Here is a 15308-nt window from a genome sequence, read left to right as displayed (position 1 = left end):
AGTAAAATTCATTTTAATTATTAAATACTTACCTGTTATCGGTAAGTCCCACCTCCCACCCCGCTCATCGCCTTTTTATGTTTGCGTAAAGGAAAGATGAGTTGTGGTTCTTGATTTCCTGTTAGGTTGCATTGTACTATGTTTAACCTGATTTGGATTCTTATAGAGGTGGACGATTCCCAGCGCTTGAATATTTTCCGGATGAAATAACTCCCTTGGAAAGGGGTAAGCTAGAGATAACAGGTAAGTATTTAATAATTAAAATGAATTTTACTTAAGAAAATTTGTTTTTAGCTCATTAATTTTTTTAAAAACAATTATGAGCTTTTGTCATCACCTTGGCGTCAGCGTCGGCGTCCGGTTAAGTTTTGCATTTAGGTCCACTTTTCTCATAAAGTATCAATGCTATTGCATTCAAACTTGGTACACTTACTTACTATCATGAGGGGACTGGCTCTGGCTTGCATTTTGACAGAATGATGTGCCCTTTTTATACTTAGAAAATTGAAAATTTTGGTTAATTTTTGCGTTAAGATCCATTTTATTCCTTAAGTATCAAAGCTATTGCTTTCATGCTTGCAACACTTACTAACTATCATAAGGGGACTGTGCAGGCAAAGTTATGTAACTCTGACTGGCATTTTGACAGAATAATGTGCCCTTTTTATACTTAGAAAATTGAAAATTTGGTTAAGTTTTGTGTTTAGGTCCACTTTTTTCCTAAAGTATCAAAGCTATTGCTTTCATACTTGCAACACTTACTAACTATCGTAAGGGGACTGTGCAGGCAAAGTTATGTAACTCTGACTGGCATTTTGATTGCCCTTTATACATGAAAATTTGGTTAAGTTTTGTGTTTTGGTCCGCTTTACCCCTAAAGTATCATAGATATTGCTTTCATACTTGAAACACTCGCAAACTATCATAAGGGGACAGTAAAGGACAAGTTGCATAACTCTGGTTGTCATTTTCATGGAATTATGGCCCTTTTTATGTCCCCCACTATAGTAGTGGGGGACATATTGTTTTTGCCCTGTCTGTTGGTTGGTTGGTTGGTCTGTTGGTCTGTTGGTCTGTTGGTTGGTTTGCGCCAACTTTAACATTTACAATAATTTTTGCAATATTGAAGATAGCAACTTGATATTTGGCATGCATATGTATCTCATGGAGCTGCACATTTTGAGTGGTGAAAGATCAAGGTCATCCTTCAAGGTCAAAGGTCAAATATATGGTTCGAAATCGCTCATTTAATGTACACTTATGCAGTATTTCAATATTCAAGATAGCAACTTGATATTTGGCATGCATGTGTATCTCATAGAGCTGCACATTTTGAGTAATGAAAGGTCAAGGTCATCCTTCAAGGTCAGAGGTCAAATATATGTGGCCAAAATCGCTCATTTTATGAGTACTTTTGCAATATTGAAGATAGCAACTTGATATTTGGCATGCATGTGTATCTCATAGAGCTGCACATTTTGAGTGGTGAAAGGTCAAGGTCATTCTTCAAGGTCAGAGGTCAAATATATGTGGCCCAAATCGCTTATTTTATGAATACTTTTGCAATATTGAAGATAGCAACTTGATATTTGGCATGCATGTGTATCTCATGGAGCCGCACATTTTGAGTGGTGAAAGGTCAAGGTCATCCTTCAAGGGCAGAGGTCAAATATATGTGGGCAAAATCGCTCATTTTATTAACCAGGTTTTCCGAAGGAAAAAACTGGTTATTAGATTGGCGAATGCGGGCGGGCTGGCTGGCTGGCTGGCTGGCGGGCTGGCTGGCTGGCTGGCTGGCGGGCTGGCGAAATAAGCTTGTCCGGGCCATAACTATGTCGTTCATTGTCAGATTTTAAAATCATTTGGCACATTTGTTCACCATCATTGGACGGTGTGTCGCGCGAAATAATTACGTCGATATCTCCAAGGTCAAGGTCACACTTTGAGTTCAAAGGTCAAAATGGCCATAAATGAGCTTGTCCGAGCCATAACTATGTCGTTCATCGGCAGATTTTAAAATCATTTGGCACATTTGTTCACCATTATTGGACGGTGTGTCGCGCGAAATAATTACGTCGATATCTCCAAGGTCAAGGTCACACTTTGAGTTCAAAGGTCAAAAATGGCCATAAATGAGCTTGTCCTGGCCATAACTATGTCATTCATTGTGAGATTTTAAAATCATTTGGCACATTTGTTCACCATCATGGGACGGTGTGTCCCACGAAAGAATCACGTCAATATCTCCAATGTCAAGGTCGCCACGACTAAAAATAGATTTAAAAAAAAAAAAAACTTACAAAGGGGGTTAATTTTTTTTGGTCATTTCAAAAGTTCAGTTTGAGTTTTCTCCCTTTATCAGATTTTTTTTTCACAATGAAAACCTGGTTTTGTGACAATTTTGTCCCTTGTTAATACTTTGGCAATATTGAAGATACCAACTTGATATTTGGCATGCATGTGTATCTCATGGTGCCGCACATTTTGAGTGGTGAAAGGTCAAGGTCATCCTTTAAGGTCAGAGGTCAAGTATATGTGGCAAAAATCGCTCATTTTATTAATACTTTGGCAATATTGAAGATACCAACTTGATATTTGGCATGCATGTGTATCTCATGGAGCCGCACATTTTGAGTAGTGGAAGTTTAAGGTCAAGGTCATCCTTCAAGGTCAAGGTCATCCTTCAAGGTTAAAGGTCATTTTTTTTATTTTTTTTTAATTCAAAGCGGCGTTCTCATGAAGCTGCACATTTTGAGTGGTGGAAGTTCAAGGTCAAGGTCATCCTTCAAGGTAAAGGTCATCCTTCAAGGTCAAAGGTCAATTTTTTTTTAAAGCGACGTTCTCATGAAGCTGCACATTTTGAGTAGTGGAAGTTCAAGGTCACGGTCATCCTTAAAATTCAAGGTCATCCTTCAAGGTCAAAGGTCAAAAAAATAATAATAAATTTCAAAGCGGCGTTCTCATGAAGCTGCACATTTTGTGTGGTGGATGGTCAAGGTCATCCTTCAAGGTCAAGGTCATCCTTCAAGGTCAAAGGTAAAAAAAACTTTTTTTTTTCAAAGCGGCGTTCTCATTAAGCTTCACATTTTGAGTGGTGGAAGTTCAAGGTCAAGGTCATCCTTCAAGGTCAAAGGTAAAAAAATAATAATTTCAAAGCGGCGCAGAAGGGGACATAGTGTTTCCGACAAACACATTTCTTGTTTGACTTAGTAACTTTGAATATATGGTTACATTTTGTGTTTAGATCCACTTTACTTCTAAAGTATAAAGGCTATTGCTTTCAAACTTCAAATACTTTCATGCTATCATGAGGGTACTGTACCTGGCAAGTTGAACTTTACCTTGACCTTTGAATGACCTTGACTCTCAAGGTCAAATTATTAAATTTTGCTGAAATTGCCATAACTTCTTTATTTACGATTAGATTTGATTGAAACTTTGACAAAACAAATCTTACCTGACATACCACAATAGACTCCACCCAAACCATCCCCCACGCCTCCGAATCCCCCCTCCCCGCCCCCCCGAATCCCCCCCCCCCCCCCGAGATCATCTAATAAATGACCACAACACCTTCACACTATACCCCCCCACCCCCCACCCCCAAAAAATAATTTTTATTCCTCTGGTAGGGGGGCATATAGCAGTTGAACTGTCCGTCAGTATGTCAGTCTGTCTGTCTGTCCGTCCGAAAAAAACTTTAACATTGGCCATAACTTTTTCACTATTGAAGATAGCAACTTGATATTTTGCATGCATGTGTATCTCAAGGAGCTGCACATTTTGAGTGGTGAAAGGTCAAGGTCAAGGTCATCCTTCAAGGTCAAATGTCAAATTTATGGCATCTGTCCGTCCGAAAACTTTAACATTGGCCATAACTTTTTCAATATTGAAGATAGCAACTTGATATTTGGCATGCATGTGTATCTCATGGAGCTGCACATTTTGAGTGGTAAAAGGTGAAGGTCAAGGTCATACTTCAAGGTCAAATGTCAAATATATGGCTTCTGTCCGTCTGAAAACTTTAACATTGGCCATAACTTTTTTAATATTGAAGATAGCAACTTGATATTTGGCATGCATGTGTATCTCATGAAGCTGCACATTTTGAGTGGTGGAAGTTCAAGGTCAAGGTCATCCTTCAAGGTAAAAAAAAATGAAAAAAGTCAAAGCGGTGTTCTCATAAAACTGCACATTTTGAGTGGTGGAAGTTCAAGGTCAAGGTCATCCTTCAAGGTCAAGGTCATCCTTCACGGTCAAAGATAAAAAATAAATAAATTCAAAGCGGCGTTCTCATGAAGCTGCACATTTTGAGTGGTGGAAGTTCAAGGACAAGGTCATTCTTCAAGGTCAACGTCATCCTTCAAGGTGAAAGGTCAATTTAATAAAAAAAAATCAAAGCGGCGTTATCATGAAGCTGCACATTTTGAGTGGTGGAAGTTCAAGGTCATCCTTCAAGGTCAAGATGGTCATCCTTCAAGGTCAAAGGTCAAAAAAATTTAATTCAAAGCGGCGTTATCATGAAGCTGCACATTTTTAGTGGTGGAAGTTCAAGGTCAAGTTCATCCTTCAAGGTAAAAAAAAAATCAAAAAAATTTCAAAGCGGCGTTCTCATGAAGCTGCACATTTTGAGTGGTGGAAGTTCAAGGTCAAGGTCATCCTTCAAGGTCAAGGTCATCCTTCAAGGTCAAAGGTAATTTTTTTTTAAAAAGCGGCGTTCTCATGAAGCTGCACATTTTGAGTGGTGGAAGTTCAAGGTCAAGGTCATTCTTCAAGGTCAAGGTCACCCTAAAGGTCAAAGGTCAAAAAAATAATAATTCAAAGCTGCGTTCTCATGAAGCTGCACATTTTGAGTGGTGGAAGTTCAATGTCAAGGTCATCCTTCAAGGTCAAGATGGTCATCCTTCAAGGTCAAAGGTCAAAAAAAGAATATTTTAAAGCGGCGTTCTCATAAAGCTGCACATTTTGAGTGGTGAAAGTTCAAGGTCAAGGTCATCCTTCAAGGTCAAAGGTAAAAGAAAACAAAATGTTTTTTTTCAAAGCGGCGCAATAGGGTGCATTGTGTGTCTGACGAACACATCTCTTGTTTTTTTGAAACATGGTTAAAAAACACAAATATTTATTTTTATTATTTTATTTTTGAAATACTGTCCAACCATCCCAACCAAGAATCCCCCCACCCCCCCCCCCCCAAAAAAAAATTAATTATTTTTGCATTTTTTTTTTTGCAATTTTGGAAGATAATGTAATAAATGACCTCTCCACTCCACCCCTCCCTCCTTTGTGATTGAAATTGAGATAGGTCCCTACACCTTTAAAAAGAAAAATAGATGAGCGGTCTGCGCCTGCAAGGCGGTGCTCTTGTTTATATATATTTTTGCATTGACACAGAGAAAAAAGTTAATTGTGGGCTGTATATTGGCAGAGTAAGTCCATCCTTAGTAGATAGCCCTTGAGGAGCTGTCTGATCAGGATGGACTTGATTTAAAAAAAACAAACATGACTCAATGCGTCACTTGGGAAGAATGAGTTAACTATTGGGATACATGTAGCAAGCGAGCATGAACACACAACTCGATGCGTATATTCATCAGTATACAAATATATTTATAAAAAACAATTATATATGGATAATCTACAATTGTCTGAAACCTAATCAAAATGAAAACATAAGATGATATAATTTATAATATTTACTTGGACTGAATATCACACGTGCAAGTCATGGAACTTGTTATTACGATCTTCATTGGTCATTCATTCACTGGTCGAAATCCGCGCACGAACCACGACTATTTGAAGTCACTGAATTGGTCCCACTGTGGAGGAAACATCGGACAGAAGTAAGTGTTGTGCTACCGACATCTCACCCTCGTTGTACAAGTCCCAGAGCCTGAGGTACCACTCGTTCTTTTGTTTGACCTTTAATTTCTCCTGACGGTACATCGAACCCTCCGCCACCATGACCCGCGTGAGGGTAAACTTGTTGACCTCGGCATTCAAAAGGGGAATCAGAAGGTGGGGTCGTCTCTCGAGCATGTGAGTTGATGCTACGATGCCACCCTTCACAGTCGTTGTTCGTGAGCGTGACACGTCCGAACACGGTCCACGTGACGGGCGGGAACGTCGTTGAGTTCAACCACTGGTCGAAAATGTATTTCTGCAGCTGCAGAAGCCACTCGTCAGTCAAGCTGCCGAGACAGCGTCGACGGCGATGTGGAGATGGACGTCGTCAATGGAGAATTTATCGGCTCGACAATGAAAGAGGAGATGGACGTCGCCGGTGGAGATTTTACCAGCGTCGACGGCGATGCGGAGATGGACGTCGCCGGTGGAGATTTTACCGGCGTCGACGGCGATGCGGAGATGGATGTCGCCGGTGGAGATTTAACTGGCGTCGACGGTGATGCGGAGATGGATGTCGTCGGTGGAGATTTTACCGGCATCGACGGTGATGCGGGCATTGACCTCGCTGGTGGAGATGTGCATTCCTTACAGATGAACCGAATATTCCTCTGCTCCCGAACAGTCAGCACCATATACTCTACCGCATTTATCCCTAAAAAATTTTCATTTCATAATACATGTATATAGTGCTTTACATTTCCGTCAATTCTATTTTAATTGCATATGAGCGGAAGAATCACGCAGAGACTGGTGCATATGTTGTACACGTCCCACTAATTAATCCATAAATACCATAAACCTGCAAATTATCTCCCGCGGTTGACAGCCGTTGTAGCCAAATTTGTGTTCCTGTTATCAAGGCGTATGTGAATGTTTTACAAATATTTACGTAATCTGGAAATCTGTTATTGTGTGGCTTAATAAGCATATTTCGGAAAATAATAAAAACAATAGTAAATGTATTTGTAAAAGGTAGTTTTCTATATCTTCATTTGAGTTTTATGTGGCTCAATTAGCATATTTCAGAAAACAATAGAAACAGATATTCAATAGTAAATGGATTCGTAAAAGTAAGTTTTCTGTATCTTCATTTGAGTTAAAAAAAATGTGTTGTATTTAACTCAAATAAAAAAAAAAAATCAAATTCAATAACAATTTATACGTTGAAAATTCTTCGCTTATTAAAAAAAGTCAACAATGTTAATTTAAACAACATTAAACAAATTAATTATTAATGATAACAAACCTCACACACTAGCTCCATTTCTGTCATTGTTTTTATACATAGATTCATCATCCTAAATCAACATTGATAATTGTGTCACTAAACAACAGGATACATTTTGGAGACATAAAGTATGAAATGGTTTCTTGCAATTCTTACATTCATCTAGTTACACAATTCAAATGTTAGACTATACAACCACCATTCTAATCACAACTTTAGCAATTAAAGGGGAGTTTCTACTAATGTTGTTAAGATATTCATATGTGACATTTGTAACTTGTAAGCTTCAACACCGATATTTCCAACACTGATAATCCGAAATCCCCGTTAAATCAAAGTATTTTTTTGGGTCTCGATTTCGTTTCATCTTTGTTTAATGTAAAATTTCATGGTTAAACGGAAGAAATCGTTAATTCGAGGTGATTCTGTCGGTCCCAACACTATAATTCGCACTTGATTATCAATCATTAATCCGAAGTAAAAACTGCAGACGCCAATTAAAACCAGCCGCTAATTGAGCGTAATTTCTCACATTTGTTGTCTGCGCGTTGCGTGTTAATTATTTTAATGTCGTCAAAAGCCAATAATTACTTATTTGTGTAGTTGTGCATTCTTTGATCACACACAAATGTGTCAAGTTAGGTCTGAGTAAATGTTGTAAAATCAAATGCACCATATATAAACTCTACGTTTTTAGCTCATCTATTTTTTGAAAAAAAATTATGAGCTATTGTCATCACCTTGGCGTCGGCGTCGGCGTTGGCGTTGGCGTTGGCGTTGGCGTCGGCGTCCGGTTAAGTTTTGCGTTTAGGTCCACTTTTCTCAGAAAGTATCAATGCTATTGCATTCAAACTTGGTACACTTACTTACTATCATGAGGGGACTAGGCAGGCAAAGTTAGATAACTCTGGCGTGCATTTTGACAGAATTATGTGCCCTTTTTATACTTAAAAAATTGCAAATTTTGGTTAAGTTTTGCGTTTAGTTCCACTTTTCTCAGTAAGTATCAATGCTATTGCATTCAAACTTGGTACACTTACTTACTATCATGAGGGGACTGGGCAGGCAAAGTTAGATAACTCTGGCATGCATTTTGACAGAATTATGTGCCCTTTTTATACTTAGAAAATTGACAATTTTGGTTAAGTTTTGTGTTTAGGTCCATTTTATTCCTTAAGCATCAAAGCTATTGCTTTCATACTTGCAACACTTACTAACTATCATAAGGGGACTGTGCAGGCAAAGTAATGTAACTCTGACTGGCATTTTGACAGAATTATGTGCCCTTTTTATACTTAGAAAATTGAAAATTTGATTAAGTTTTGTGTTTAGGTCCACTTTATTCCTACAGTATCAATGCTATTGCTTTCATACTTGCAAGATTTATGAACTATCATAAGGGGACGGTGCAGGCAAAGTTATGTAACTCTGACTGGCATTTGGACGGAATTATGGGCCCTTTATACTTAGAAAATTGAAAATTTGGTTAAGATTTATGTTTTGGTCACTTTACCCCTAAAGTATCATAGATATTGCTTTCATACTTGGAACACTCACAAACTATCATAAGGGTACAGTAAAAGGACAAGTTGCATAACTCTGGTTGTCATTGTTACGGAATTATGGCCCTTTTTTGACTTAGTAACTTTTAATATATGGTTAAATTTTGTGTTTCGATCCACTCGAAGTATCAAGGCTATTGCTTTCAAACTTCAAATACTTACATGCTATCATGAGGTTACTGTACCTGGCAACTTGAATTTTACTTTGACCTTTGAATGACCTTGACTCTCAAGGTCAAATTATTAAATTTTGCTAAAATTGCCATAACTTCTTTATTTATGATTAGATTTGATTGATACTTTGATGAAACTACTCTTACCTGACATACCACAATAGACTTCACCCAAACCATCCCCCGTGCCCTCCCCCCCCTCCCCCCCTCCCCCCCCCCCTAATTTTTTTTTTTTTTTTTTTTTTTATAAGATCATCTCACAAATGACCACCACACCCTCACACTATACCCCCCACCCCACCCCCCCCACCCCCCCCCCCAAATTTTTTTTTTGATTTTTTTTTTTTTTTTTTTTTTTTTTTTTTAAGATCATCTCACAAATTATCACCACACCCTCACACTATACCCCCCCCCCCCGATTTTTTTATTTTATTTTTTTTTTCGCTTTTTTGGAAGATAATGTAATAAATGTCCACAACCCCACACTATACACCCCTCTTCACTCCACTCCTCCCTCCTTTGTGATTGAAAATGAGAGTCCCTTCACCTTTAAAAAGAAAATAGATGAGCGGTCTGCACCCGCAAGGCGGTGCTCTTGTTAAGATGATATCATTACAACATGTATGATACAAAGATGTCGACGCCGTAACTATTTTCCCATCCTTATGTCAAGAAATCTGGAGAAGGGCCCGGTACCAGAGCCGGGAGGATATCCAGATTGGCAGTTAATATAAAGGGGGTCAAGCGGCGTCATAGACAAAAAAGAGGAAGACGAGAAGGGAGCGAAGTCAAAGCTTCAAATAGCAGATAATTTTGGCGTTACTGTCAATTACAGAAAAATGAAAAAAATAAAAGTATTATTCATTCAATCGTAACAAACATACCGGTAAATCTATTTCTTAACAATTAGTTTACGTTATGTGAGTAAAACAATTATTTACAGTAGCGTGTAACCAAACCACGTGAACTCTACAACTTTTTTTACAGGAACACAGAAGTCTTCTGTCAAATGTTTATTTCGAATTATCGTTAATCCGAAATTTTTTAAAAAGGTCCCGACAACTTCGAAATAATATGTTAAAATGTATATGTAATTGTATTCTGTTTATGAAAGCTAACAGGACACCTTAACACACATAAATTGAAAATGGGGCGATTGGCGATAAAAAATATGGGACGGGGCGGATCGCTGGGCAAGTCGGTATTTTCAGCATGGGGTGATAGTGCATTGGGGCGAATCGTCTGGCACCCCTCTTGAATCTATCCCATATGACTTTAAATGGTCCACAGTAATATTGAGAGTTTATTTATTTATATTACACTGCATTAAATGACACCTGTGTTATCTAATTAATAAATAAAATCTATTTCTGGTTTTCTGTTGCCTATTTGAAGGCAGCAGTGTGCCCACTATTACTACCACAGCAGCCTCCCTGAAGATAAGGGGCAGGCCCCCTACAGCTAGATGGGAGATGTCCTTAACTGGGGCTTCAATCAACAGCCACCTTGTAGACAATCCAGATTATATCCTGTGTTACCCTCGCTATGTGAGCATCGGGTCACACCATGTTTCCTGCCTGAGACAACTTGGTCAGTACAGTGTGGAGCCCACATTGGAGTTCAGTGGGATTGACAAGAATGGAACACCAGTGATGGGTCTTGTCCAAGAGCAGGTGTGGTCTGCTGACTGTAATGTTTAACTCATAAATTGGTTGAAATTTGTAATTAAGTGGACATCTTTATCTCAGACAAATGTCCTTATTGGTTGAAATTTGTAATTTAGTGGACATCTTTATCTCAGAGAAATATCCTTATTTGTTGACATTTGTAATTAAGTGGAGATCTTCTTTATCTCAGAGAAATGTCCTTATTTGTTGACATTTGTAATTTAGTGAAGATCTTCTTTATCTCAGAGAAATATCCGTATTTGTTGACATTTGTAATTAAGTGGACATCTTCTTTATCTCAGAGAAATGTCCTTATTTGTTGACATTTGTATTTAGTGGACATCTTCTTTATCTCAGAGAAATGTCCTTATTTGTTGACATTTGTAATTTAGTGGAGATCTTCTTTATCTCAGAGAAATATCCTTATTTGTTGACATTTGTAATTTAGTGGAGATCTTTATCTCAGAGAAATGTCCTTATTTGTTGACATTTGTAATTTAGTGGACATCTTTTTAATCTCAGAGAAATGTCCTCATTTGTTGACATTTGTAATTTAGTGGACATCTTATTTATCTCATGGAAATGTCCTTATTTGTTGACATTTGTAATTTAGCAAACATTTTCTTTATTTCAGAGAAATGTCCTTATTTGTTGATATTTGTAATTTAGTGGACATCTTCTTTATCTCAGAGAAATGTCCTTATTTGTTGACATATGTATTTTAGTGGACATCTTCTTTATCTCAGAGAAATGTCCTTATTTGTTGACATTTGTAATTAAGTAAAAATCTTCTTTATCTCAGAGAAATGTCCTTATTTGTTGACATTTGTAATTAAGTGGAGATCTTCTTTATCTCAGAGAAATGTCCTTATTTGTTGACATTTGTAATTAAGTGGACATCTTCTTTATGTCAGAGAAATGTCCTTATTTGTTCACATTTGTAATTTAGTGGACATCTTGTTTATCTCAGAGAAATGTCCTTATTTGTTTACATTTGTAATTTAGTGGGCATCTTGTTTATCTCAGAGAAATGTCCTTATTTGTTTACATTTGTAATTTAGTGGACATTTTTTTTATCTGAGAGGCAAGCTCCTATGCATCAGTGGTCACGTTGCATATGTTGAGCATTTGTACCTTAGTGGTAATGCCGTCGATGTTTTCCTGTCACTGCTTATGAATTTTCATTTAAAGAATCCTTATATGTTTTCTCTGATATCCAATGTCTCTGTATTGTTGTTTCTCAGGGCATCTGCAGTGAGGTGTATGCCAGGAGGTGTCAGGTGTGGCCGATACCAGAGGGCTGGAGTCTCCAGAGGGCCTGTGTCATCCCAACGGCTTTCAGGCTCGCCTATTATGCACTAGTGGTCAGGGCTCATGTTCACAAAAATAAGGTAATGGGTTTATACACTTATGTAATGTAGTACCCCTCAAATAAAGTTTTTTTTGACTACTTGCACATTTCACAAGCAGTTTAATTGAAATCCAAAACATGTTTTCAACAAGAAGTGTGCATGTGACAAAATTTATATGTGCAGGGATCTACATATTGCTGAGTTCTGTGCTCTTGAACTTTGCCTTGAACTTGGCACATGTCTGTGACAAAATGATGCAGCGGTATTACTTTGGCTATGGATGTAGCAGAAGCATAATTTTTGTTAATTTCTTACTATTGTATATTTATACCTTTTTATTGCACAATATTTGTACAAATGTGTTCAATTTTACCCAGAATTTCAGTTGTCAGTTTTTTAATACTTTTTGAAAACATGGATATCAGTAACACTGATGATGCTTCATGGTGATTCTCCTAATTGATAGATGGGTTAATCATTCCGAAACAAATAATTGTTTAAGGGGAAATAACTTCCTGAATATCACCAGAGAGGACAAAAAGTAAAAGTCACTAGAAAATGTCATATTAATCAAATGCTATAATTGCCTGGACAAGTATTTTAGTGGAACAACCTGAAAATATAAATGCATGTCCACCCAATATGGATGCTGCAAATAGCTTCATTTAAAATGATGCCATATGTATGACTTATACATTTCCATCTTGCTGTTTATCTTGTAGTCAGTACTGATAATTGGAAGTGACATGTACAGCCAGGCAGCTTTAGATGTAGCCATAGATTGTGGGTCGCAGTGTTTTGCTGCTGCAGAATCAGCAGAAAGAATCAAATGGCTTGAAAATAAGTTTGATACAGCCAGACTGAAAATAGTCCTGAAAGATAACATCCACTCTGAAGTTTTGCGCCAAACAAATGGAACAGGTATGTTTGTTTTATTATGTAGTTTAGTTTTTAACCCTATACAATCAATATACCCTGAAAACACAGTTGGACAGGGTTTATACAGGAATTATGCTAAGATTGATGGCTTTTGTGCTTGGTTTGCCAGTTGGTTGGTCTGTTTGTATAAAATATTATAAGTTTGTGTTGCGCAATTCTTCTACATTTCTCAGGCTATTGTATTCAAACTCGAAATGTGTTATAACCATAAAGCGTTGATGACACTTTTCATGCTCAGTGATCCACAAATTCCTGAGTTATGTGCCCTTGAACTTAGCAATTGTTATGGCAGTCACATACAATCTAAGGGTTGTAGTACAAATTACCTTCACATTTCTCAAGCGATTGAGTTGAAACTTGAAATATGTAATTAACATGAAGTGTAGATGTGCAAGTCATGAAGTGTAGATGTGCAAGTTACATTTTTCATGCCCATTTATGTATATGTCCCTGAGTTATGTTCTCTCAAACTTATACATTATTATATTTTAGTTAGATTGCATTGAATGCTTAAAACTCAAAGAGATTCTAAAGTTTTTTCCATCGAAGAACTAGTACTTGTGTTTTTTTAGAAAGATCTTTAAAACACTACCTGAGTAGGGTTCCAACTAGGGGCTTGTTAATTTAGCCATTTAAACCCTGAAATTGTGAATGCTGCTCTCCACTCTACCAGAAGTGCGTCCTGTGTTTCCTGTCTGCAGGTGTGGATATTGTGTTCACATGCTGTGACATGCGTGAGGTATCTGTGTACTGTGTTTCCTGTCTGCAGGTGTGGATATTGCGTTCACATGCTGTGACACGGTGAGGTACCTGTGTACTATGTTTCCTGTCTGCAGATGTGGATATTGTGTTCACATGCTGTGACATGCGTGAGGTACCTGTGTATTGTGTTTCCTGTCTGCAGGTGTGGATATTGTGTTCACATGCTGTGACATGCGTGAGGTACCTGTGTACTGTGTTTCCTGTCTGCAGGTGTGGATATTGTGTTCACATGCTGTGACATGCGTGAGGTACCTGGTCTGGGCAGCCTGCTGAAGAATGGTGGAGTGTTCCTGCAATGTGGAGCCCTGGAGCGTGGTCTGGAGGTAACTGTGGGGGTCGCCTCTCTACTGCAGCGCAACTGTCAGCTGTGTCACGTGTCCCTGCACAGGCTAGACCCAGAGGACGAGGTGGAGGTCTCCCGCTGTGTGGCAGACGGCATATCCAGCGGTGTGGTGACACAGCCCCAGGAGCCCCGCATCTACCCATCTGAGCAGGCAGTAAGGGCCATCGGTCATAAAGAGAAACATCCACAAGAGAATGTGGTTCTTAAGGTAGGGACAAACGTGGTATCGCCCTTCTGAATTTAGTTTATGTTTGTATTTTGTAAGATTTAGATCTTATTCCTCTGATGAAGCATCTTTAACTTACTTAAACAACTGAATATAAATTAACTGTCTGGACAAAAATGAACCAATGTCATTTTGATGTCCAATTATGATAATCAATAATTAAAATAAGAAGCGGGTCTAATCTTAAAATACATTGTGCATATCCAAACTTCCAGTTATTATTTGTTTGACAGTACATTCTCCAGGAATGCTACAAGTCCTCTACTGCTATTTCAGCTGGGTGGAGAAGTGACCGCAGGGCCCCTGGAGGTTCAAGCAGAGAAGAGGGTGCTGTTGTCACCTCACAAGGTGTACATTCTGGTCAGGGGCCGCACACCACAGGGGTTGGCGCTGGCATCATGGCTCATCAATAGGGGAGCCAGAAAACTGATCTTCACAGAATGTGAATGTAAAAGCGCTTGAGTAATGTTCACTTATATTCTGTATCAATTTGTCAATTAATCAGAAAAAAGTAAATTGTAATTTAGTGAAAATCTTCTTTATCTACTTTGTGGTCTTTGTCAACAAATTTTGAAATCTAGATTCTGTTCACAATCAAAGAGAGTATACGTGTCATTTTCGCTATGGGCTGATGCATTAAACATTTAATAGATTTGTGTAAAAGGAAAGAAATGTGAATCCTTGTGTACTATTTCAACATATCAATTTAAACATGTGTGTATTTGTATAATTATATTAGACATTGAGAGTGGTCTGGAGCAGAGGAAGTTTCGACATTGGAAGCAGCAAGGTGTGACAGTGGCCGTGTCTGAACGTGATGTTTGCCAGATACATGATGCTCGAGAACTTATCAACGACACTAAGAAGCTTGGCCCTCTTGGAGGAATCTTCTATCTAATCTTGGTAATTGCTTTATTAACTCATTCTGTTGCACTATATTTAATTTACCCTAAATTTCTTTGCACTAAGTAATTTCTTTAAACAAAGAGGCTAAATTGAGTATGATAAATAATAACATATAGTTAAAACTATGCTATAAATAAGCTTTAAGCACTGTCCGTCTGTAAGTCTGTCTGTAAGTCTGTCTGTCAGTCAGTCACACTTTTCGTGTCCGCTCTCTAATTCAAATAGTTTTCATCTGATCTTTAC

General features: G+C 38.0%; 1 protein-coding gene across 1 annotated transcript in view; it reads left to right on the top strand.

Annotated features, from left to right (window-relative positions):
• Positions 1-15308, top strand: part of LOC127868396 (fatty acid synthase-like) — an 84808-nt gene that overhangs the window by 33904 nt on the left and 35596 nt on the right. The window contains exons 19-24 of the mRNA XM_052410146.1: positions 10266-10543; positions 11782-11928; positions 12612-12810; positions 13801-14141; positions 14436-14607; positions 14899-15062. Coding sequence (XP_052266106.1) covers positions 10266-10543; positions 11782-11928; positions 12612-12810; positions 13801-14141; positions 14436-14607; positions 14899-15062 — 1301 coding nt within the window. The remainder of the gene's footprint in view (positions 1-10265; positions 10544-11781; positions 11929-12611; positions 12811-13800; positions 14142-14435; positions 14608-14898; positions 15063-15308) is intronic.

This window comes from Dreissena polymorpha, chromosome 2 (assembly GCF_020536995.1).
Source record: "Dreissena polymorpha isolate Duluth1 chromosome 2, UMN_Dpol_1.0, whole genome shotgun sequence".
NCBI lineage: Eukaryota > Metazoa > Mollusca > Bivalvia > Myida > Dreissenidae > Dreissena > Dreissena polymorpha.
The sequence above is the reverse complement of the archived record's forward strand: the minus strand, read 5'-3'. Positions and strand labels throughout refer to the sequence as shown.